The sequence below is a fragment of the Eutrigla gurnardus genome, assembly GCF_963514095.1.
Source record: "Eutrigla gurnardus genome assembly, chromosome: 17".
NCBI lineage: Eukaryota > Metazoa > Chordata > Actinopteri > Perciformes > Triglidae > Eutrigla > Eutrigla gurnardus.
The window spans coordinates 24,361,047-24,384,410 of NC_139928.1; the positions used below are offsets into that span (position 1 = coordinate 24,361,047).

Sequence of the window (23,364 nt, forward strand, 5' to 3'; positions counted from 1 at the left end):
GTCGGGTCTAACTGGTCCTCGTCCTCTTCAAGACTCGAAGACCTTAACGATATCTGGCTCTCTAGACCTGAACCCCCTGGTACTGGGTCCCCTTATTTCAGACAGACACTCTGGTTTTATGTCACATTTTCTCATTTCAACTTTTCAAATTTATCGTCATGATGCTGAAAATTATATTCCGAGTGTAACAGAATTACACCCTGTAACATGATGAACGGACGAAGAGATTTTACTGCAGCGAGACAAACGGGAAGGAGCTACGATGAACTGAAACATTTATTTCATTCATTTGCATAAAATACAGAAAAAGAAAAGTCATGAAACAAACGGAAAGAAGACTGCTACTTCCTGTTCTGATTACTTCATTTATTATTGAGTTCATTATCAGACAAACAACACTACAGTTAACCAGCTCACGGTTTACATTTAAAATATTAGTTTAATATGAATTCAAATTATAAAACATGAAAACCTCCAACCAACCAGATTAAAGCCTGATCAGCTGGTTCTGGTTTACAGTCACATGACCTCAGCGGGGGCGTGTCCTCAGCTGCGTCACCGACTTCTGGAACAAAATCAGAATTAATATCAAACCCTTAATTACATATTCATGTATGCATATTAAGAATAAAAACAAACCTGCAGGCCGAGAGTTTTAACGGGTTGCAGACTGACCCGGGACTTGTCGGGACCAGCACCAGGAGTATGATGCGGATCCTCCAGGACCCACTGTTGCGGTTTGTTCGGGTGAAACAGCGACTCCCGCCGGCGGGTGCATGGACTGCCGGCGAGCACGGCGCTGAAGCCATAGGGCGTTGTCACCTTCGCCACGTGGGGCAAAGACATGGCGGCACGCGTCGTCAGGTCCGTGTCTGCGGACTCGGATGGTCCTGGCCTGTGGAGCCGGGCCTCAGAAGGACTTACTCCAGGACAGTCCTCACAGTCTAACAGCAGTCTGGTCCTGTCTGGAGAGCTCTGGCGGAGCCGTGGAGACAGGAAGTACGGTGGACGGTGGGACGGTATGATGAAGCTCGGGGTCTGCTGAGGGGTCAGGACCAGACTCTGCAGGGACAATCCGGATCTAGCAGTAGACATGACGCCAGGGGGACTCGAGATGAACTGCGGTGACATGACGAGTCTCTGAACCTCAAGACATCTGAAAAACCAAAACACCTCCCCCTCCACATTAGCTAAAGGCTGCAAAGCTGCTTGGCTAAAGGCTACTTGCAAAGCTAACAACCGCTTGGCTAAAGGCTAACTGCAAAGCTAACAACCGCTTGGCTAAAGGCTAACTGCAAAGCTAACAACCGCTTGGCTAAAGGCTAACTGCAGAGTTAACAACTGCTTGGCTAAAGGCTAACTGCAGAGTTAACAACTGCTTGGCTAAAGGCTAACTGCAAAGCTAACAACCGCTTGGCTAAAGGCTAACTGCAGAGTTAACAACTGCTTGGCTAAAGGCTAACTGCCAGGCTGGTCATACATATGTGTAACACAAAACCTGGGACCAGAACAAATTTTAAAACCTCAAAGGTTTGAACAGACCTAAGGTTCAGCAGGTCTTGTCAGTCCGTCTGCTGCAACATGAAATCCAAACGATCTGGACCAGAGGAATCCACTTACCTGAGTCTGAGACTTATGCAGCAGGTCTGGTTTATATCAGCAGCAGCAGGTGGACCCAATCACACTGATCAGAGTCCTCCAGAGTCCTGGTAACAGTCCAGACCAGGATCAACTCACCTGCTGCTTTAAATCTTCTTCTCTTCTCATCAGAATGCAAGAACACCATCATTTTAACGCTTCTGGGACATTTACACTGAAGTCCTGGGAAGTTCTGGGGACTGATGGGACATTAAACCAGGACCAAGAAGGTCTTCAGGGTTATTGTCATGTTATCTCTAAAATACTCCCTTAAATAAATAATCCCTTAAATACCTGCAGTCTCTCAGGTCAAACTTCCTCCAGGGAACTAAGTCCAGTTTTAAGGATAAACCACATTATATTAGAACACATAAATTAATATATTTGGAGGATTTACCTTCACTGTGATCATTGAGGAGTTTAAGCAATCTGTATAATCTTGGACAGAAAGAACAGAGGACCCAAAATGCCTCCCTGAGGAACCCCGTACGGTTTGAAAGATAGAAGGCTAACCCCCCCCCCCTCCCCATAACAGAATGACACCCTGCAACATGATGAACAGACGAAGAGATTTTACTGCAGCGAGACAAACAGGAAGGAGCTGCTAAAAACAGCCAAAAGTCAGGACCCTCCACAATAAGAGACCACCCCCCCATCCAAATAAGACTAAAGACAAAAAAGAGGGACAGAAGTACCCAGAACTGCACGTCTCTTCTTCATTATATTCCATCATTATCATGTTCCCTGTATTAAAATCAGTCTACTGGTTCCCAGAGTCTGTGGTGTCCTCCTCCAAGTGCATCATGGGAGAACAGCCACATGGAAGCCACATGGTGACCTTTGACCCCGCCGGTCTCAACGTGTGAAACTCAGTTCACCACGTGGATTTAAAGTCTGCGGCGTCGCTGGGCCCCGCCCCTCCCGTGGCGTTCAGTGCATGTCATCGGGAGGGGGGCGGGGCCTCTTCCAAGTCAGCTGACGGTCTCTGTGGCAGCTGGTGTGTGATTGGTCAGAGGGTCCATCAGTCGCTGTCAGAGCCAACAGCTGACGAGCCTTTCCGCTTCCTCTTCGGAGCTTTGGGCTTTGAGTCTTCCTCCTCCTGAAACACAATCATGTCATCAATAAACCTTCCAGTCTGGTTCTGGCTGGACCCGAGGCGGCTCAGGACCCAGATAAACCGCCGGCAGAATACGTACCGAGGCACTGCTGGAGGCGCTCTCCTCCTCATTGGTGGGCGGGGCTGCTCCTTTCCGGGACCGGGGCGATGACGCTGGGGCCTTACGCCGAGACTTCGGAGGCTTCGACTGAGAGTCCTCGTACTCCTCCGCCAGAGCAAACAGGTCGCTGAACCTGCAGGAGGAAAAAGTGATGTCATCAGCACCTATTGTAATGTCACCCGTCAGCGTGTGCGTGCGTGTGTGTACCTCATCTTGTGTGCTTCGTCACAACTGGCCTGAACGTGCTGCAGAGCCTGAAGGATCGGTGTCTGAGTGAAGACTGAAGACAGACAATCCATCAATGAATCAATCATCAATCCATCATCAATCAATCAATGAATCAATCCCTGTGAACTGACAGTTGTTCTTGGTGTTGCTCAGACTCAGTCTCAGGTTGTCCATGTGCTCCAGGATCTGTTCCAGGGTCAGCTGAGCCAGTTTACTGCTGGAGCTACGAAGACTGAGGACAGAGACCAAATCCACTTGTTAGTCCACCAAACAGGAGTCTGTCCCCATCCCCGTCCTTACCTCCCCATCCCAGTCCATACCTCCCCGTCCCCGTCCTTACCTCTCTGTGCCTGTCCTTACCTCCCCATCCTTACCTCTCTGTCCCCATCGTTACCTCCCCGTCCTCACCTCTCTGTCCCCGTCCTTACCTCTCTGTCCCCACGTTACCTCCCCGTCCCCGTCCTTACCTCTCTGTCCCTGTCCTTACCTCCCCATCCTTACCTCTCTGTCCCCATCGTTACCTCCCCGTCCTCACCTCTCTGTCCCCGTCCTTACCTCTCCGTCCCCGTCCTTACCTCTCTGTCCCCACGTTACCTCCCCGTCCCCGTCATTACCTCTCTGTCCCTGTCCTTACCTCCCCATCCTTACCTCTCTGTCCCCATCGTTACCTCCCCGTCCTCACCTCTCTGTCCCCGTCCTTACCTCTCCGTCCCCGTCCTTACCTCTCTGTCCCCACGTTACCTCCCCGTCCCTGTCCTTACCTCTCTGTGCCTGTCCTTACCTCCCCATCCTTACCTCTCTGTCCCCGTCCTTACCTCTCTGTCCCCACGTTACCTCCCCGTCCCCACCTCTCTGTCCCTGTCCTAACCTCCCCATCCTTACCTCTCTGTCCCCATCGTTACCTCCCCGTCCTCACCTCTCTGTCCCCGTCCTTACCTCTCCGTCCCCGTCCTTACCTCTCTGTCCCCACGTTACCTCCCCGTCCCCGTCATTACCTCTCTGTCCCTGTCCTTACCTCCCCATCCTTACCTCTCTGTCCCCATCGTTACCTCCCCGTCCTCACCTCTCTATCCCCACGTTACGTCCCCGTCATTACCTCTCTGTCCCCATCCTTACCTCCCCGTCCTTACCTCCCTGTCCCCGTCATTACCTCTCTGTCCCTATCGTTACCTCCCCGTCCCTGTCCTTACCTCTGTCCCTGTCCTTACCTCTGTCCCTGTCCTTACCTCCCCGTCCATGTCCTTACCTCCCCGTCCCTGTCCTTACCTCTGTCCCCATCGTTACCTCCCCGTCCTTACCTCTCTGTCCCCGTCCTTACCTCTCCGTCCCCATCCTTACCTCCCCGTCCTTACCTCTCCATCCCCGTCCTTACCTCCACAGCCCTGTCCTTACCTCTCTGTCCCCGTCCTTACCTCCCGTCCCCGTCCTTACCTCCCGTCCCCGTCCTTACCTCCCGTCCCCACCTCCCCATCCACGTCCTTACCTCTCTGTCCCCGTCCTTACCTCTGTCCCCATCCCCGTCCTCATTTCTCTGTCCCCGTCCTTACCTCTGTCTCTTGCGGGGCTGGTTGTTGTTCTTGATCAGCTGGGCCTTGATGTGTTCTCCCAGTGTGTCGTCGTACTTGGAGGCCCAGTGTCTCAGGATGCTGGTGGTGAACTGGTCCTCAGGGTGACACGGACGACTCAGGACCATCTTTACCATTTCCTCACTTGGCCTGGGACAGAGAGACAGACAGACAGAGAGACAGATTGACAGAAGCCTGGACCATGAAGAGAATTCACTTTGTGTAATGTCACATGTCATACTTTTCTCTGCGGAGCTGCAGCAGGAGACAGGACAAGGCCTCGGGATGCTCTGCAACAGAAGACAGTGTGAGGACGCCATCACCTTAGACCAGATGACAAAGGACACAAGCTGGACTTATGACACTCACCTTTGTATTTGAGGTGCTGCAGGATGGGGATGATGGTCTCCAGAGGGATGCTGTGAGCCAGAAACAGCTGCCAGGTGCTGTACTGCTCAAAGGTCTCCCAGTCCAGAGACTGGACTGTCAACACAGGACAGGAAGGAAACATGAGGACAAGCAGAAGACATGAGGACAAGCAGAAGACACGAGGACAAGAAGAAGACACGAGGACAAGGGGAAGACATGAGGACAAGCAGAAGACACGAGGACAAGAAGAAGACACGAGGACAAGGGGAAGACATGAGGACAAGGGGAAGACACGTGGACAAGGGGAAGACACGTGGACAAGGGGAAGACATGTTGACAGGAAGGAGACATGTGGACAAGAAGAAGACATGAGGACAATGTCCTCTGCACTATCATAGTACATGTGAATGTGTGTCTATGTCTCACTTAGGATGTTGAGGACCGAGTCTTTCCTGAACATTGCCAGGTTCCCCATCATCACATGACACATGAGCTCCTGTAACTACACACACAGAGGGTTTACATCCTGGTTACTGAACAGGTGAGACACACAGGTAGGAATCAGAGCGGCTGATCACCGATCAGTTACCTGTGTGGAGTCGATGACGGCGACAATCATGTTGAGCAGCTCGCCGCTTCGCAACGTCTCATCTGGAAACTGACAGAGACATGGACAAGACGCCAGGTCACCGCGAGACGTCACTGGCTAGGGGACTAGACACCCAGGTGACTAGTCACCAAGTCACTAGCCCCCGGGTGACTAGACACCAGGTGACTAGACACCAAGTCACTAGCCCCCGGGTGACTAGGCACCAGGTGACTAGTTACAAGGTGACGAGCCCCAGGTGGCTAGTCACCAAGTCACTAGCCCCCGGGTGACTAGACACCAGGTGACTAGACACCAAGGGCCCTAGTTTCGTGGCGCAGCGCAGGGTGGCGGAGCCGGCGCAATGCAAGTTTCGACCAGCGCAGCCTTGCGCACCGTCAGTTTGGCAGTTTGGTGGATCGCCTGCGCCAAGATGGGTGTGGCGGCGCAGCAGGGGGAGGCGTCACAGATTCAGCTTGGCGTAGCGGAAGTTTCGTGGCAAAAAGCCTCGCCGAGACTGCGCTGAAAGCTCGCCAGCTCCAACCTGGTCTACTTTCGGCGCAAGGCGTAAATAAAGTCCATTCATTCAATGCGAATCACAGCTGGCGGAGTGGAAGTTTGGCTGACTGCGCGCAGTGCGTACACGTCACCGAGACCTCACAGGCAGGTTTCCACAGTTCCAGGCACATTTAAATGCAATAAATAATCACAACAAACACTATTTAATGCAACTAATTGAATCAACACGTGAATTTATATCTATATAGATTGTCCCGTCACATCTGACGTCAGATCAAAGGCGGATGGCACGCGTAACGGAAACTCAGCCTCTCGGACCAAAACATCTCCCTCTCTCTCTCCTGTTTTTTATAATATGGGCATTGTTATTATTATGATACGCGCTCACAGCGCGTGATGAGCGTGGTGGGAGCAGCGGCGCTCCTTCTGTCATCGGGTTGTCAAATGACGGAACTTGCACTGAACCTCCCCTAACGCATTAAAGGAGAGGAGAGGAGCTCATTTGATTGGTGAAGATCTGAATCGGCTGTATTAATCCCAGTCCACGCCTCGTCTCCTCCTCGTCTCCCACTCACGCCTTCTTCTCCTCCCTCTTTCCCACTTGCGCCGGTGAGCGAGGCGGGAGGTGTGCCCGCACGAGCCTGCGCGGTGCACGAAACTTGCAAAGTCCAGGCGGACACACCCCGTCGGCGCGGCGCAGGTGCGCTGAAAGCTGACTGCGCCTGGTCTACGAAACTAGGGCCCCAAGTCACTAGCCCCCGGGTGACTAGACACCAAGTCACTAGCCCCCGGGTGACTAGACCCCAGGTTACTAGCCCCTAGGTGAGTAGACCCAGGTGACTAGACACCAAGTCACTAGCCCCTGGGTGATTAAATGCCAGGTGACTAGCCCCCGGGTGACTAGACCCCAGGTTACTAGCCCCTAGGTGAGTAGACCCAGGTGACTAGACACCAAGTCACTAGCCCCTGGGTGATTAAATGCCAGGTGACTAGCCCCCGGGTGACTAGACCCCAGGTTACTAGCCCCTAGGTGAGTAGACCCAGGTGACTAGACACCAAGTCACTAGCCCCTGGGTGATTAAATGCCAGGTGACTAGACCCAGGTGACACGTACCTCAGAGTAGATGGAGGGGGTGAGGTAGCAAAGCAGCCGGATGTCGTCCTCCTGACACGCCTTCATGTCCATCATCAGACACGTATGTAGATCACCGAGTGCCGTCGCCTGAGCGAAAGACTCGTACAGCATCATTTTACCGTTGGCTGCTTTACTGCACACAGACAGACACATTGAGATGTCAGACAGACACGTTGACATGTCACACATCGTGTTCATCAGAGACATCAGGTTTGTGTTGGACCTCAGACCGGGGCCTCACCTGGCCTTGAGGTAGTAGAGCAGGTGATACCCGATCTTGGGTTGTTTCTGGTAGAATTCAGCCAACATGTCTAGCAGCACAGAGAATCCACTGTTATCCTCCTGCATGGTGACCAGGTTCCTGAAGACCAGGCAGACGGGTTTAGACACAGACTCCTCCAGGGACCTGAGAGACAAACAGGTAATCAGAGGGTCTTGTTGTGGAGGTTTTGAGTTTTGATGAGGTGGTTCTGAGTCTAGTTGTGGTGGTTCTTAGTGTTGTTGTGGTAGTTCTTAGTCCAGGGGCCTGTACTACGAAGCAAGTTCAACATACCAGGGTATCTTTCAGAGATCCAGCTTAAGTAACCCTAACAAATGCAATCGGAGATAAGCGGTCACACGAAGCTGGTTATCAACTCGTTAACTCAACCCAGGGTTTATCTGTCCAGCTATGAGCGCGTGCACATGAAAGAGGCGGCGTTTGCAGCATTTGACCAATCACATACATGGATCAGTCTACGGCAGCGGAGCGGCGTATTTCACGTACGAGGAGCGAACCATAATCTTACAGAAATACGAAGAAGTTAAACATATAATGCAGGTAAAAAGCAACAGTTTCATCTGCCAAATGCAGGAAGGACAGCTGGCAAAAACTCGCCGACTGTGTGAATGCGGAAGTCGTATTAATAGTATTAGTAGTATAATATGACTGCCCCATCATAAGGACACTAGTAGATCTGACTGATTAAATGACAGCAGTAACTTCGCTGATAGCTTAGTGGTAGAGTTACCGCCCCATGTTACGAGGCTCCTTGCAGCGGCCCCGGTTCGAATCCGCCCTTCGGCCCTTTTAAATCATGTCGTTACTCTCGTTCGTCCCTTTTACTCTTATGAGTTCCGCAATAAAAGTCCAAAAATATAACTTTAAAATTATGAATGTGTTGCTTGGATGTATTCTTATAACGTGGTTTATGACAATATCAGCCTCATTCTTTCAGCTGCAATCCCGGCGGTGTAAAACGGACTTGGGAGCAAATCAAATAAATATAAAAACATAATTCAAAGTGGTCAGTAGGCTGTACGCTGACACAGAAAAGTCTTTCCCTCCGATGAGAATCTGTATCTCTCATATAAAACATCATCAGACACAGACAAAAGGGTTTTGCCGGTCTCAGTACACTCTATAGTTCTCCTACGAGACCCTCTCACGATCCACCGAGCTTCTTCTTTTTTTTTTAAAATCCATGGACCAAGAGAGCTGATTGGTCAGTCGGCGGTGTTTTTCTAAACGTTGATCTCTTATCAGGAACATAACCTGCTCTGGAGCACCACAGCGTACGTTACTATGGCAATCTACCCCGGTAAGAAGTGAACCAGTGTCGTAGGACGGAAAACCCAGAGTTAACACTTAAGTTACCTCGCACAAATCCTGCTTCCTAGTACAGGCCCCTGTTGTGGTAGTTCACAGTGTTGTTGTGGTGGTACTTAGTGCTGTTGTGGTAGTTCACAGTGTTGTTGTGGTGGTACTTAGTGTTGTTGTTGTGGTGGTACTTAGTGCTGTTGTGGTAGTTCACAGTGTTGTTGTGGTGGTACTTAGTGTTGTTGTGGTGGTACTTAGTGTTGTTGTGGTGGTTCTGAGGTGGTTTGTGAGTGAATAATTCTTCAGGAATCTGATATGTATCATGAATATGAACTATTGATGATGTTGATATAATTTCAGTCTCTAGGTATAGAGATCAGGAAGCTAAGAATCAATAACGTGATTGATCAGTCTTACTCCTCAGAGATCTCTTCTGGTAGGATGTCTCCTCGGAAGTGATCTTTAAACAGTTCAGCCAGACAGGAAGCCAGAGCCGACATTTGTTCCGGGTCAAAGTCCTCCTGGAAACACAGAACAGTAGAGTACAGTAGAACACGGTAGACTACAGTAGAACACAGTAGACTACAGTAGAACACGGTAGAGTACAGTAGAACACGGTAGACTACAGTAGAACACGGTAGATTACAGTAGAACACGGTAGACTACAGTAGAACACGGTAGACTACAGTAGAACACGGTAGAACACGGTAGATTACAGTAGATTACAGTAGAACACGGTAGAACACGGTAGATTACAGTAGAACACAGTAGATTACAGTAGAACACGGTAGAACACGGTAGACTACAGTAGAACACGGTAGAACACGGTAGACCACAGTAGAACACGGTAGATTACAGTAGAACACGGTAGAACACGGTAGACTACAGTAGAACACGGTAGACTACAGTAGAACACGGTAGACTACAGTAGAACACGGTAGACTACGGTAGAACACGGTAGAACACGGTAGACTACAGTAGAACACGGTAGACTACAGTAGAACACGGTAGAGTACAGTAGAACACGGTAGAGTACAGGAGGGATTCTCCTCCGTGAATCGACACTTAACGTGGCCGCGGAGTTTGTGTGCCCCTGTGATCCTGGGAGCTATGTTGTCCGGGGCAAAAGCTCCTGGTAGGGTCACCCAAGGCAAGGCAAGCCACGGTGTTGGAGTTCAACCCTGTGAACAAGAGGGTCGGCCTCAAGCGACTTGGTGTTGAATACTCTGACTGTTGTGTGTGCTGATGCACCTAACAGCAGTTCGGGGTATCCGGCCTTCTTGGAGTCTCTGGATGGGATCCTGGAAAGGGTCCCACCTGGGAATTCATTGTTTTACCTGGGGACTTCAATGCCCATGTGGTGCACGATGTTGACACCTAGAGGTTCATGAGTGGGAGGAACAGACTGACCGATCTGAACCGAGTGGTGTTTTGTTGTTGGACTTCTGTGCTAGTCATGGACTTACAATAAAGAACACAATGTTTGAAAATAAGGTTGCTCATCAGTGTACCTGGTACCAGAGCATCCTAGGCCAAAGATCCATGATCGACTTTCTAGTCGTATTGGCCAATCTGCGGCCGTATGTTTTGGACACTCTGGTGAAGAGAGGAGCAGAGCTGACAACCGATCACCACCTGGTGGTGAGTTGGGTCAGATGGAGGGGGGAAGATGTCGTTAGGGTGAGGTGGGAACGTCGACCGGGTACTGAGGGAATACGGGGTACAGGGACTTTGCTACGAGCCATAAGGTCCTTGTATTAACAAAGTACAAGTTGTGTCCGCATTCTCGACACAAAGTCAAGCTTGCTCTCAGTGGGTGTTGAACTTCGCCAAGGTTGTCCCTCGTCTCCGATCATGTTAATGATGTCCATGGACAGGTGAGGAGAGGTTTGGGAAACTCAGGATTGCATCCCTGCTATTTGAGAGTACTGTAGAGTACAGTAGAACACGGTAGAGAACAGTAGACTGCAGTAGAACACGGTAGAGTACAGTAGAGTACAGTAGAACACGGTAGAGAACAGTAGACTGCAGTAGAACACGGTAGAGTACAGTAGAGTACAGTAGAACACGGTAGAGAACAGTAGACTGCAGTAGAACACGGTAGAGTACAGTAGAGTACAGTAGAACAGAGTCCACAACCAATGAAAACTCACCTCCAGGATCAGATCCACGATTTCCTGCATCACTTCACACTGAGTCTCTGTGTCACTGAGGAGATATTATGCCTATTATTAATAACTGATAGATGATCAATACACCAACATCACTTCACACTGAGGAGATATTATTCCTATTATTAATAACTGATAGATAATCAATACACATAGGAAGTCTGATCTCCAGGTCTCACCTGGTTTTCTGCAGCTGCTGGACCTTCTCCTTCATGTTGTCCTCTAATTGGTCGAGCCAGGGTGTGATGTCAGCAGGTTCCTCCACCACGGCCTCTTTGATTGGATGGAATCTAAACTCCCTCTTCTTTCCTGTACAGTGATTGGTCGACAGACGGTCAAACTAACTGCTTCACTTGTACCAGTAAATTAACCAGAATGATTCAGTTGAACTGGTTCTGAAACCAGTTGAAACCTTTGTTGTTGACCTCCTCCTCATCATCGCTGAAGGCAGCCTCAGTGTTGTCGTAGCAACCATCCTCCTTGTCCAACATATGGTTGTCCATCTCCAAGGAAACCGACTCCTCCATTTTCACTGCAGCAGAAAAGTATTTAAATATTTATACATTAGTACTATTATATATATATATATATATATATATATATATATATATATATATATATGGGTGCATGTGTGTGTGTGTGTGTTACCTTCAGTCGGTGGCGAGGGCGAGCTACAGAACTCGGGGAATCTCTCTCTGAGCATTGAACGAAGCTCCCGATCCAACTTTGGATTATCAAACAGTGGAGCGAGGTGACTGAGAGAAACAGAGGCTGGTCAATAATCAATAAGTGTGTGTGTGTGTGTGTGTGTGTGTGTGTGTGTGTGTGTGTGGTTCTTACGCCAGCACTCTCTTCTCCATGATGAAGGTGAGCGAGTTGAAGACGCCCTGACGGACCTGAGTCTCCAGCGGGGGGAAGAAGTGAGGGATGATCTGAGGAGGTGAGGAGATGTGGTCATCAGACAGACAGGTACATCCTGTGTGTGTGTCTGTCTGAGAGTGTGTGTGTGTGTGTTACCCTGCACATGAAGTCCAGCAGCGTGGCAGTGATGGCAGGATGAGGCTTCATAGAGTGATGCATCACCAGGATGGCTGGTTCTGGTAAGAACAAGACAAGGACTCCATGTTAGTCTAGTAACCATGACAACCCACTGGTTCAATCAATACACACGTCTGAGGAACCATTGGTTACTGTTATTTGTCATTATTAGAAATGATCACACTTCTACTAATATTAATGTGTGTGTGTGTGCACACCTATGTTCATTATGCTGTCTTTCTCAGGGTTGAAGAACAGCCAATCATAGAAGAGAGCCAGCTTGGCGTTGGAGGCAGCAACATTCGACTGGAGACACAAATCAATAAATTCATTGATCAGTTACATATTCGACCAAGAAGATGAGCTTCAGAGTGATAGCCAGAGGCCTCGCCCGCTTACCGTGCAGGTGGTAAGCAGCCAACCAATGATGGCCCAGCGGGGCAGGATGTCGGAGCTCAGCACCTCATTGGACGGATGGACCACTCCACAGATGTAGCGAATCAGATCGCAGCGCAGTGACTGGCTCTCTGCTGTGGACAGGTATTGTCTCTGAAACCAGTCCTGATACCGCTTCTGCTGCCCAAAACGCACCTGAACACAGGTAATGATACAGTCAGACCAGTCACCTGAGTACAGGTAATGATACAGTCAGACGGGTCACCTGAGTACAGGTAATGATACAGTCAGACGGGTCACCTGAGTACAGGTAATGATACAGTCAGACCAGTCACCTGAGTACAGGTAATGATACAGTCAGACGGGTCACCTGAGTACAGGTAATGATACAGTCAGACCAGTCACCTGAGTACAGGTAATGATACAGTCAGACGGGTCACCTGAGTATAGGTAATGATACAGTCAGACCGGTCACCTGAGTACAGGTAATGATACAGTCAGACCGGTCACCTGAGTACAGGTAATGATACAGTCAGACCGGTCACCTGAGTACAGGTAATGATACAGTCAGACGGGTCACCTGAGTATAGGTAATGATACAGTCAGACCGGTCACCTGAGTATAGGTAATGATACAGTCAGACCGGTCACCTGAGTACAGGTAATGATACAGTCAGACGGGTCACCTGAGTATAGGTAATGATACAGTCAGACCGGTCACCTGAACACAGGTAATGATACAGTCAGACCAGTCACCTGAACACAGGTAATGATACAGTCAGACCAGTCACCTGAACACAGGTAATGATACAGTCAGACCAGTCACCTGAGTACAGGTAATGATACAGTCAGACCGGTCACCTGAACACAGGTAATGATACAGTCAGACGGGTCACCTGAGTACAGGTAATGATACAGTCAGACCGGTCACCTGAACACAGGTAATGATACAGTCAGACGGGTCACCTGAACACAGGTAATGATACAGTCAGACCGGTCACCCGAGTACAGGTAATGATACAGTCAGACCGGTCACCCGAGTACAGGTAATGATACAGTCAGACCGGTCACCTGAACACAGGTAATGATACAGTCAGACGGGTCACCTGAGTACAGGTAATGATACAGTCAGACGGGTCACCTGAGTACAGGTAATGATACAGTCAGACGGGTCACCTGAGTACAGGTAATGATACAGTCAGACGGGTCACCTGAACACAGGTAATGATACAGTCAGACCGGTCACCCGAGTACAGGTAATGATACAGTCAGACCGGTCACCTGAACACAGGTAATGATACAGTCAGACGGGTCACCTGAGTACAGGTAATGATACAGTCAGACGGGTCACCTGAGTACAGGTAATGATACAGTCAGACGGGTCACCTGAGTACAGGTAATGATACAGTCAGACGGGTCACCTGAACACAGGTAATGATACAGTCAGACGGGTCACCCGAGTACAGGTAATGATACAGTCAGACCGGTCACCTGAACACAGGTAATGATACAGTCAGACGGGTCACCTGAGTACAGGTAATGGTACAGTCAGACGGGTGACCTGAACACAGGTAATGATACAGTCAGACGGGTCACCCGAGTACAGTTAATGATACAGTCAGACGGGTCACCTGAACACAGGTAATGATACAGTCAGACATAGTGTGTACTGCATGTACATAGTGTGTACTGCGTGTATATAGTGTTACATAGTGTATAGTGTGTACTGCATGTACATAGTGTGTACTGCGTGTATATAGTGTTACATAGTGTATAGTGTGTACTGCGTGTACATAGTGTGTACTCGTGTACCCGAGACGTCATGAACAGCAGCTTGGTCTCCATGTCCGGGGTGAGTCGACAGGCCAGAAACTTCCTGGAGGTGCGAGCCGTCAGCAGCTGGAGAACCCCTGAGACGCACATCAGATACAGGTGAGACCTATGCTAATGCTAAAAGATTTTGTTGACAACAAAGTGACATGACAACAGTCAACGTAAGCCAGAACTAGGGCTGAACGATATGGACAAAATTTCATATCTTGATATTCATGCCAGATATCTCGATATCGATATGATACGACTACGGGTTCGGTGAAAGCCAAATACTTTTCAGAAAAATAAAAACATGAAAAAGTGAATAAATAAATAAAAAGTGGAAATGTGGAAACTGCAGTTTTATTGATGATAACTCACTGCCAGTCATCAACACTAACATAAAGTCACCAATCAAATAAAAAATCAAACATTTTAGACTATCTACACGGGTACCATGTCTTTTGCAATGTGGTATGTTATAGTGTCTGTAATGTCTTTATGTCTGGTGGACGCCGACTCATACGGTGTAACGCTACTGAACACGTTGCAATACACGCCGAACACGACCTGCACAACAGCTCGCTCTGGTTCACATCATCCTTATTAAATCCAAAATACCTCCAAATAATGGAGGGTGATTAATGTTTTGGCACCAAATCAGATTCGGCACCGCCACCGGCCGCATTTTCGCACTTGTCTCACTTTTCTTTCTTTTTGATTTCCCCGCTGCGTATGTTGTCTGCGTCTCGTCTCCCTCACTCCCGCGGCGGGAGTCCCGCCCTCGTATGTTCATCATTGGTTGGCTTCAGCTGTCGATCCACAGCAAAGCATGAAATAAGGTTTGTGGTTGGCTGGCCATAGCGGTGCATTCAAGGGCAATCGTAAAAATGAAGTTTATTGTGACTGCCAGAGCTGTACATGCAGGGCGAGCGCGGGGGAAATCTATATCGTTTATATCGTTGCTTTTTCGATATTAATATCTTGAATGTTCATATCTAGATATAAATACGATAACGATATATCGTTCAGCCCTAGCCAGAACCATCAACCCATCGAGGTCTGGATTCAGTGAACCTGATCGGGCTGCAGGTCCCACCTCATGCTTCAAGTAGTGACTAGGATACGAGCAGAACCAGAACTAGAGGATAAACAGTCAGCTGTCTGTGGCCTCCACATCAGAACCTCCCTTGTTTAGCAGTGAACTCAGGATTGTGGGTAGTGTGGTTTAGCAGTGAACTGAGGACTGGGGATTGTGGGTAGTGTGGTTTACCAGTGAACTGAGGATTGTGGGTAGTGTAGTTTACCAGTGAACCCAGGACTGAGGATTTGGGGGTTGTGCAGCAGGTCCTTCCACACCAGCTCCATCTCGGGGATTCGAGCGACATTCTGCAGCAGACGAACCAGATCTCTACCGATGATCTGACACTCCCCAAACTACAGAGAGGAAGACATGGTCGTCATGGTAACCACTGAGGTGATCATACCAAACACACTCCCTTCTTTCCTTACCTTATCCCTCAGCATGGAGATGCAGTAATCCACCTCTTTCTGACGCAGAATCTGCAGGTTGGGAGCTCCGTGGTCGACGATGAGGCGGAGGTAAGTGTAGACCGACATCGCTATCAGCATCCCGCTCTTCAACACCCACTCCCTGCAGAGAGGACAGGCTTAATAATATATATTATAATATATATTATATAATATAAACAACAGCTGCTTCAGCTCTACTTTTTGAGGAAAACTACCAATTGTTTCAGTAAAAGTAGCAGTAAACGTTTGTGAAAGTATGTTCAGCTACCATAAACCCCAAACATATCACACTAAACATACACTAAACATTTAAACAATATATGTTATAGTAAAACATACTTTTGTTCCAACAGGATGTCCAGGACGCTCTCAGATAACCAGAGGTTTTTTGTGGAAATATCGCCACCTGGTGTTGGAACAAAACATTACACAATTACTGTGGGACGACAATCAGAGTGTGTGTGTGTGTGTGTGTGTGTGTGTGTGCATTTGTCTGACTGACCTGCAATCTGTTTGAGCAGCGTCATGACGACACCGTCAGCTCCCATCACTCCACTCTTCACAAGCTCTCTGACCAGCCACACCAGCTGCAACCACATAAACACATCAACATCCGGTTAACACCTGAGACCTGGGGCCTGTACTACTCAGCGAGTTCAACATAACAGGGTATCTTTCAGAGATCCAGCTTAAGTAACCCTAACAAAGGCAATCGGAGATAAGCGGTCACACGAAGCTGGTTATCAACTCGTTAACTCAACCCAGGGTTTCCCTGTCCAGCTATGAGCGCGTGCACATGAAAGAGGCGGCGTTTGCAGCATTTGACCAATCACATACATGGATCAGTCTACGGCAGCGGAGCGGCGTATTTCACGTACGAGGAGCGAACCATAATCTTACAGAAATACGAAGAAGTTAAACATATAATGCAGGCAAAAAGCAACAGTTTCATCTGTAACATGCAGGAAGGACAGCTGGCAAAAACTCACCGACTGTGTGGATGCGGAAGTCGTATTAATAGTATTAGTTAGGGATGCACGATAATTATCGGACCGATAATTATCGGCCCGATAATAGGAATTATGACGTCAACCCGATAAATCCGATACAATTATTAATACCTCCGATAATCCGACGATAGGATGTTTGTGTTAAAACAGTCATACGGGTGGATTGGGATGAGGGACGTTAGTTTTTTTCTAGGCGCCTCCCGTTTAGCATGTGATGTGGTTACTGTGGTATCACAGGTTTCGGAGGAGGCAGTTAATCCACAAATCGAGCGCTCCCTTCTCATGCCTGGCTGTGACGTAGAGGCTGCGAGCGAGTGGAGGAGGAAGACTAGTAAACAAACACGCATGGCGTCTGTAATGTGGGACTACTTCAAAGTTTCTGAGGAAACTGAATCGCTTGCCATTTGTAACAAATGCAATGCAGAAGTTCCAAGAGGAGGGAAAAAGGCATCGAGCTTTAATACATCCAACCTTAAAAGTCACCTCGCACATCACCATCGCTACGACGGTGTGTTAAAAGCGTATGAAGACGCCGGCGCCGCTAAAGAAGCAGCGAGCCCGTAGCTTAGCGTTTTGATGCACGGGTGAAGTAGCGGTCCTTGTACCTCGGGTCCAATATAGTTGAGAGATAATACAGTGGCTTTTCCTCGATGTCACCAAAACGCGTTTCCACTGCTTTTAACGGGGTTTCCTTTGATGTTTTCACTCCGTGGTCTGTTGGTAACGTTTGTTTTAGCAGTCGCGTCAGCGCTTGAATGGAGGGGATCACATCCGCAGTAGTGGCTGTTGCTTTGCTGATATTTCTGCCTATTACCGTAGTTTACATTTCTGTGTGGATCAGGACCAACAGTTTAATGTAGCAGCACTTGTGTGTGCATATCCCATGCTGCTCAGGGAAAGTTGTCATTGACTGACTGACTGACTCACTTACATATTTATTTGAAAAAAATAAATATTGTCATTTTATTGAAGAGTCAAAACTGTTCTTGGCTTTCTTTTGTTCATAGTAATAATTATCATGTCACTGTGATACATCTGGTTAGGTGTTTGGTAAAAGGCAAAGCTATGCTAAATCTACCTAAGCTCAGTCATTAGTGTTTTTGACCTGAATTTGATCTGAATATACATTCAAAAACGAATAACAATATTATCGGTTATCGGTATCGGTATCGGTCCCGAGGAGCAGAAAGTTATCGATATCGGTATCGGCTTCAAAAAATCAATATCGTGCATCCCTAGTATTAGTAGTATAATATGACTGCCCCATCATAAGGACACTAGTAGATCTGACTGATTAAATGACAGCTGTAACTTCGCTGATAGCTTAGTGGTAGAGTTACCCCCCCCCCCCACATGTTACGAGGCTCCTTGCAGCGGCCCCGGTTCGAATCCGCCCTGCGGCCGTCTTTTAAATCATGTTGTCGCTGAATGTGTTGCTTGGATGTATTCTTACAACGTGGTTTATGACAATATCAGCCTCATTCTTTCAGCTGCAATCCCGGCGGTGTAAAACGGACTTGGGAGCAAATCAAATAAATATAAAACATAATTCAAAGTGGTCAGTAGGCTGTACGCTGACACAGAAAAGTCTTTCCCTCTGATGAGAATCTATATCTCTTAGGGGTGTGACGATACACTCCGCTCACGAGACGAGACACGATATTGGGTTCACGAGAACGAGACGAGACACGATATTGGGTTCACGAGAACGAGACGAGACGAGATTTTAAGAAAACTACAATGACAAAATATATGACTGGACCAACAGACTTTAATTTAACAGAGTTGCACATGCATTTTGAAATATTTTATTATAACTCTTTACATGCATGATGTAAGCATTATCTTTTAATAAACTTCTTCTTTCACAAATTTAAACTAAAACAAAAATTTATAAAAGTTAAAATAAAATAAAATATTTCTTTTTTCCAAGTGTAAATATGTGCAAAACCAAATCAAAGTTCTACTTTGTCAATACAGAGTGCAAATAGTGCAAACGGAGCCTGACCAAGTATGTCATGAACAACATGCTGCAACTACAGCATCTTCAGCATCTCCGACATCGCAGCTGTCAAGTGTATCAATGCTTCGGGAGTTTTGTCTTAACTCTGGGCTGGTGAGAGCTGCTATGGCAGCTTGCTGCTCAAGGTAACGAGCCAGCATATCCAACGTGCCCATCATTAACTTGTGTGATTGCAATTGTAGCCGTTTCTGCTTGGACATTTTCACCGCGGTAGCCGCTGAACTACGATGAAAATAAGCAGTCACGCGTCTCACCCGCCCGAGTAAACGAGCGACGGCCACGTCCATATTACGTGCATTGTCGGTAACAATAAGCGATGCCGTGGTTGGGTTTTTTAAGCTCCCAGTCAGTAACAGCTGTCTGTAAAACCTCAGCTATGTATAGCTCACAAATCTCGCGAGACAGATTTTTAACGCGACGAGAAATATCGTTGACTTTAATCTTGCGAGATCTCGTGGTACGAGATCTCGTCACACCCCTAGTATCTCTCATAAAAAACATCGTCAGGGACAGACAAAAGGGTTTTGCCGGTCTCTGTACACTCTATAGTTCTCCTACGAAACCCTCTCACGATCCACCGAGCTTCTTTTTTTTTTTTTTTATATCCGTGCACCAAGACAGCTGATGGGTCGGAGAAGGTTAGATCCACAGCGTAAGTTACCATGGCGATCTACCCCGGTAAGAAGTGAACCAGCGTCAGAGGATGTTGAACTCACTTCGTAGTATAGGCCTCTGTATGCTGTGTTTGTTAACATGTATACTATGTTTGTTTACATGTGTGCTGTGTTTGTTTACCTGTGTTCTGGGGATGTCCTGCAGCTTGAGGAACTTCTCCATCAGAATCTGGTTAATCTTCACTAGAACCACATTCATCCCGTCTCTGTTGAGCAGTGTCAGGTCTCTGTAACACTGTAAGACAAACAAGCACACACACAGTGATGTCACAGTGATGTCACATTAATAATGATGCAGCGGTGGCGGCATCTTACCCTCTGGGCTTGAGCTGGTTCTGTAAGGACCAGAGCAAACAAACCGAGACACACCTCCTCATGCTGCTGCTGACCTTTACACACCTGCAGAACAGTATTGAAGTGCAGTGAAGTACTGAAATACTGGTAGTAGTACACGGTTTCTTGCGTTGGCAGTGTTTATCACACTAATATTATAGTGGTATATTCCTAGCAGCAGTACTAGTGGCAGTGTTTCTTACATTGGCGGTGAGTGCATCGTTGGCCTCTCTCTCTGACAGCCCATTGGTCAATGACTGGACGATTCCAACACAACGCTCCAATCTCTGCAAACATAAATACATAAACAAATAAATAAACAATGTTTGTAAATGTTTTCTGCATGACATCATTTCATTTGCAACATGAGATCAGAGCAAACAACACTTTACAGGAGCCGTAAACCGACGCTTTACAGGAGCCGTAAACCGACGCTTTTAAAGGAGCCGTAAACCGACGCTTTACAGGAGCCGTAAACCGACGCTTTACAGGAGCCGTAAACCGACGCTTTTACAGGAGCCGTAAACCGACGCTTTACAGGAGCCGTAAACTGACGCTTTTAAAGGAGCCGTAAACCGACGCTTTTACAGGAGCCGTAAACCGACGCTTTTACAGGAGCCGTAAACCGACGCTTTACAGGAGCCGTAAACCGACGCTTTACAGGAGCCGTAAACCGACGCTTTACAGGAGCCGTAAACCGACGCTTTTAAAGGAGCCGTAAACCGACGCTTTTAAAGGAGCCGTAAACCGACGCTTTACAGGAGCCGTGAACCAACGCTTTTACAGGAGCCGTAAACCGACGCTTTACAGGAGCCGTAAACCGACGCTTTACAGGAGCCGTAAACCGACGCTTTTACAGGAGCCGTAAACCGACGCTTTTAAAGGAGCCGTAAACAACGCTTTACAGGTGCCGTAAACAACACTTTACAGGAGCCGTAAAGAACGCTTTACAGGTGCCGTAAACAACACTTTACAGGTGCCGTAAAGAACGCTTTACAGGAGCCGTAAACAACGCTTTACAGGAGCTGTAAACAGACGCTTTAGAGGAGCCGTAAACAGACGCTTTACAGGAACCGTAAACAACGCTTTACAGGAGCTGTAAACAGACGCTTTAGAGGAGCCGTAAACAGACGCTTTACAGGAACCGTAAACCGATGCTTTAGAGGAGCCGTAAACAACACTTTACAGGAGCCGTAAACCGACGCTTTACAGGTGCCGTAAACGACGCTTTACAGGTGTCGTAAACAACGCTTTACAGGAGCCGTAAACCGACGCTTTACAGGAACCGTAAACCGACGCTTTACAGGAGCCGTAAACAGACGCTTTACAGGAACCGTAAACAGACGCTTTAGAGGAGCCGTAAACAGACGCTTTACAGGAACCGTAAACCGATGCTTTAGAGGAGCCGTAAACAACACTTTACAGGAGCCGTAAACCGACGCTTTACAGGTGCCGTAAACGACACTTTACAGGTGTCGTAAACAACGCTTTACAGGAGCCGTAAACCGACGCTTTACAGGAGCCGTAAACAACACTTTACAGGAGTCGTAAACAACACTTTACAGGTGTCGTAAACAACAATCAACACCGCTTTACATGAGCCGTAAACACCGCTTTACATGAGCCGTAAACATCGCTTTACATGAACCGTAAACAACACTTGATTTATAGATCCTGGATGTGACCCTGGTCTGGAGCAGGCTAGCTCCACAGGATAAATCTCCATGGTAACTTATACTGTAAGATCTGAGACATGCTTTCATGCTACCGGATCACGGATAACTTCAGCCAGATGAAGGGAAAGCCCGGATTAATCCTTATCTAGGATTTGTGCAACAGACCCCTGGATTCATAACAAAGTAGCTTCTCCCTTCTCAGGTAAACACTGTTAGCACCGTTGCACCTTTAACTGAGGTTTGACTGCAGGACTAATCCTTCCAATGGAGTATTTTTACAGTGTGGTGTTAGTACTTTTAGTGCAGTATGTGAACCCTGTAATAACCGGACGACAGTTAAATCTGCTCTCAGATCAGCTGATTCCATTGTGTTTTATTGTCAGTGATAATAAATGTTATGTACGTGTTCCAGCAGTTTAAACCGCCAGCATCTCTCTGCACTTCTGACATGTGAAACACAAGCACGGCGCATGCGCACCTGTCACTTTTCTCTCTCCTCCATGTTTACGTAGAGTTAGCATGCTAGGCTAACTGTCCGTCACCGGAGTGACCTCATGTCCGCGTAGTTTGCAACTTTCAGAGCCGGTAAAACACCCTCACCTCCCTCCGGACTCCGTGTTCGAACCACCGACACCGGGCTTACACTGAGCCCCGCGCTGCTGTGCAACGCTTGCTGTGCTATGCTAACGATGCTAGCCACCTGCTAGCCATGCTAGCTAGCCTGCTAGCCGCCGTGTACTTCCATCCGTCTCTTTGTAACCGCTGCGTGTTTTATAACCGGCTCACAGCCCACCGGGGAACCCGTTCGTACCGGGTCCACCCCGGGTTATACGCGCTCTCTGGGCCGTGAACACGGATCCACCTACCTCCTCCAGCTCGTCCTTAGCGTCCAGCTGAGTGGTGACCAGTAACCGGCCCTGCGGCTTCGCCTTGGCCGGTGCGGGCTCCATCTGCTCCCGCCGCGCCTCGCCGGGCCCCACGGAGCTACGAAGGACTGGGACTCCGGGTTCGGGGCGGGGGCGGGGGGGTTAGAACTGGTTCTGCCGATTTACCGGAGGGTCTGGTACTACCGTAGTTGTCGGAGCCTCCGTATGAGCCGGTTCGGTCGGTAACGGGGTGTTTTTAAAACTTATTTCAGGGCTGCTCGCACTCTCGGTCCCGCTCTGTGACACCGTCCGACCACAGCAACATAACGGACATCCGCACCGGCCCTCGGCAGCCTTCTGACCAATCAGTTTAGAGAGACGTCTGAGTGACGCACGGAAGGACCAATGACAGGAGAGGAAATCTGGAGACGCTCCCTGACCTGCTGTAGTGAACTACGGGGGACCGAACGCCATTTATACTAACAAATACATAAACATAAAGTATTCAGATACTTCACCACACGTACTACAAGTACAGTAACTGGTAATTCATGAAAAGTAAAAGGTACTGATAGTATCAAAGTATTTATTATGCTTTCTTTCGGAGTTGTGTTATGAATCAATGAATCAGCACATTGTATGTTGATATTATTAATCAAACTAAAGATGATTATTACTTGGTGTTATTTGTGAATGTGTAGCACATTTTAGTTACTTTATAGACTGCTGTTAGTTTATTAGTAAAACATTATATTTTAGAATCTTCTTTTATTGCATGTAAAATCTTAATCTTAAAGGTAATTAGTCAATCAACCTGACAAATACATGTAGAGCAGTATAAAGTACAATATACACCTCCAAGATGTCATTGACTATAAGTATAAAGTACAATATGTACCTCCAAGATGTCATGTATTAGAAGTATGAAGTTAAGAGTTAAGAACAATGATGCCACCAAATATAACTTCAATGAATCACTTCAACTTAAATAAGACCA

General features: G+C 47.9%; 2 protein-coding genes across 4 annotated transcripts; both read right to left on the reverse strand.

The window, feature by feature from the left end:
* Positions 1–351: 351 nt before the first annotated feature.
* LOC311028195 (C2 calcium-dependent domain-containing protein 4A-like) lies at positions 352–2,106 on the reverse strand. Of its 2 annotated transcripts, none has more exons than XM_084032550.1 (2): positions 640–2,106; positions 352–562 (listed from the first exon to the last, which is right to left on the reverse strand). In XM_084032550.1, exons 1-2 carry the CDS (start codon positions 1,129–1,131, stop codon positions 530–532), a joined length of 525 nt encoding a protein of 174 aa, XP_083888676.1. In that variant the 5' UTR covers positions 1,132–2,106; the 3' UTR covers positions 352–529. The 2 variants fall into 2 exon arrangements, with proteins under 2 accessions (XP_083888676.1, XP_083888675.1); XM_084032549.1 differs by having other exon boundaries at positions 352–565.
* Positions 2,107–2,193: 87 nt separating this feature from the next.
* ints3 (integrator complex subunit 3) lies at positions 2,194–22,694 on the reverse strand. Of its 2 annotated transcripts, none has more exons than XM_084031848.1 (29): positions 22,368–22,694; positions 20,029–20,112; positions 19,808–19,891; positions 19,614–19,727; positions 16,288–16,372; positions 16,125–16,191; positions 15,765–15,906; positions 15,560–15,689; positions 14,253–14,350; positions 12,445–12,636; positions 12,264–12,351; positions 12,025–12,104; positions 11,848–11,939; positions 11,656–11,762; positions 11,420–11,539; positions 11,187–11,316; positions 10,990–11,044; positions 9,254–9,357; positions 7,499–7,618; positions 7,237–7,390; positions 5,607–5,675; positions 5,444–5,519; positions 5,018–5,131; positions 4,890–4,938; positions 4,631–4,798; positions 3,215–3,315; positions 3,063–3,135; positions 2,835–2,988; positions 2,194–2,737 (listed from the first exon to the last, which is right to left on the reverse strand). In XM_084031848.1, exons 1-29 carry the CDS (start codon positions 22,449–22,451, stop codon positions 2,660–2,662), a joined length of 3,012 nt encoding a protein of 1,003 aa, XP_083887974.1. In that variant the 5' UTR covers positions 22,452–22,694; the 3' UTR covers positions 2,194–2,659. The 2 variants fall into 2 exon arrangements, with proteins under 2 accessions (XP_083887974.1, XP_083887973.1); XM_084031847.1 differs by having other exon boundaries at positions 7,499–7,663.
* Between the last annotated feature and the right edge of the window lie 670 nt (positions 22,695–23,364).

Coding starts and splice junctions, on each gene's coding strand:
- LOC311028195 (XM_084032549.1), bottom strand. CDS start 1,131: ATGTCACCGCAGTTCATCTCGAGTCCCCCTGGCGTCATGTCTACTGCT. Junction 566..639: donor TTAAAACTCTCGGCCTGCAG/GTTTGTTTTTAT, acceptor ATTTTGTTCCAG/AAGTCGGTGACGCAGCTGAG.
- ints3 (XM_084031847.1), bottom strand. CDS start 22,451: ATGGAGCCCGCACCGGCCAAGGCGAAGCCGCAGGGCCGGTTACTGGTC. Junction 11,940..12,024: donor TGCTGGACTTCATGTGCAGG/GTAACACACACA, acceptor TCACCTCCTCAG/ATCATCCCTCACTTCTTCCC. Junction 5,676..7,236: donor CCCCCTCCATCTACTCTGAG/GTACGTGTCACC, acceptor TGTCTCTGTCAG/TTTCCAGATGAGACGTTGCG.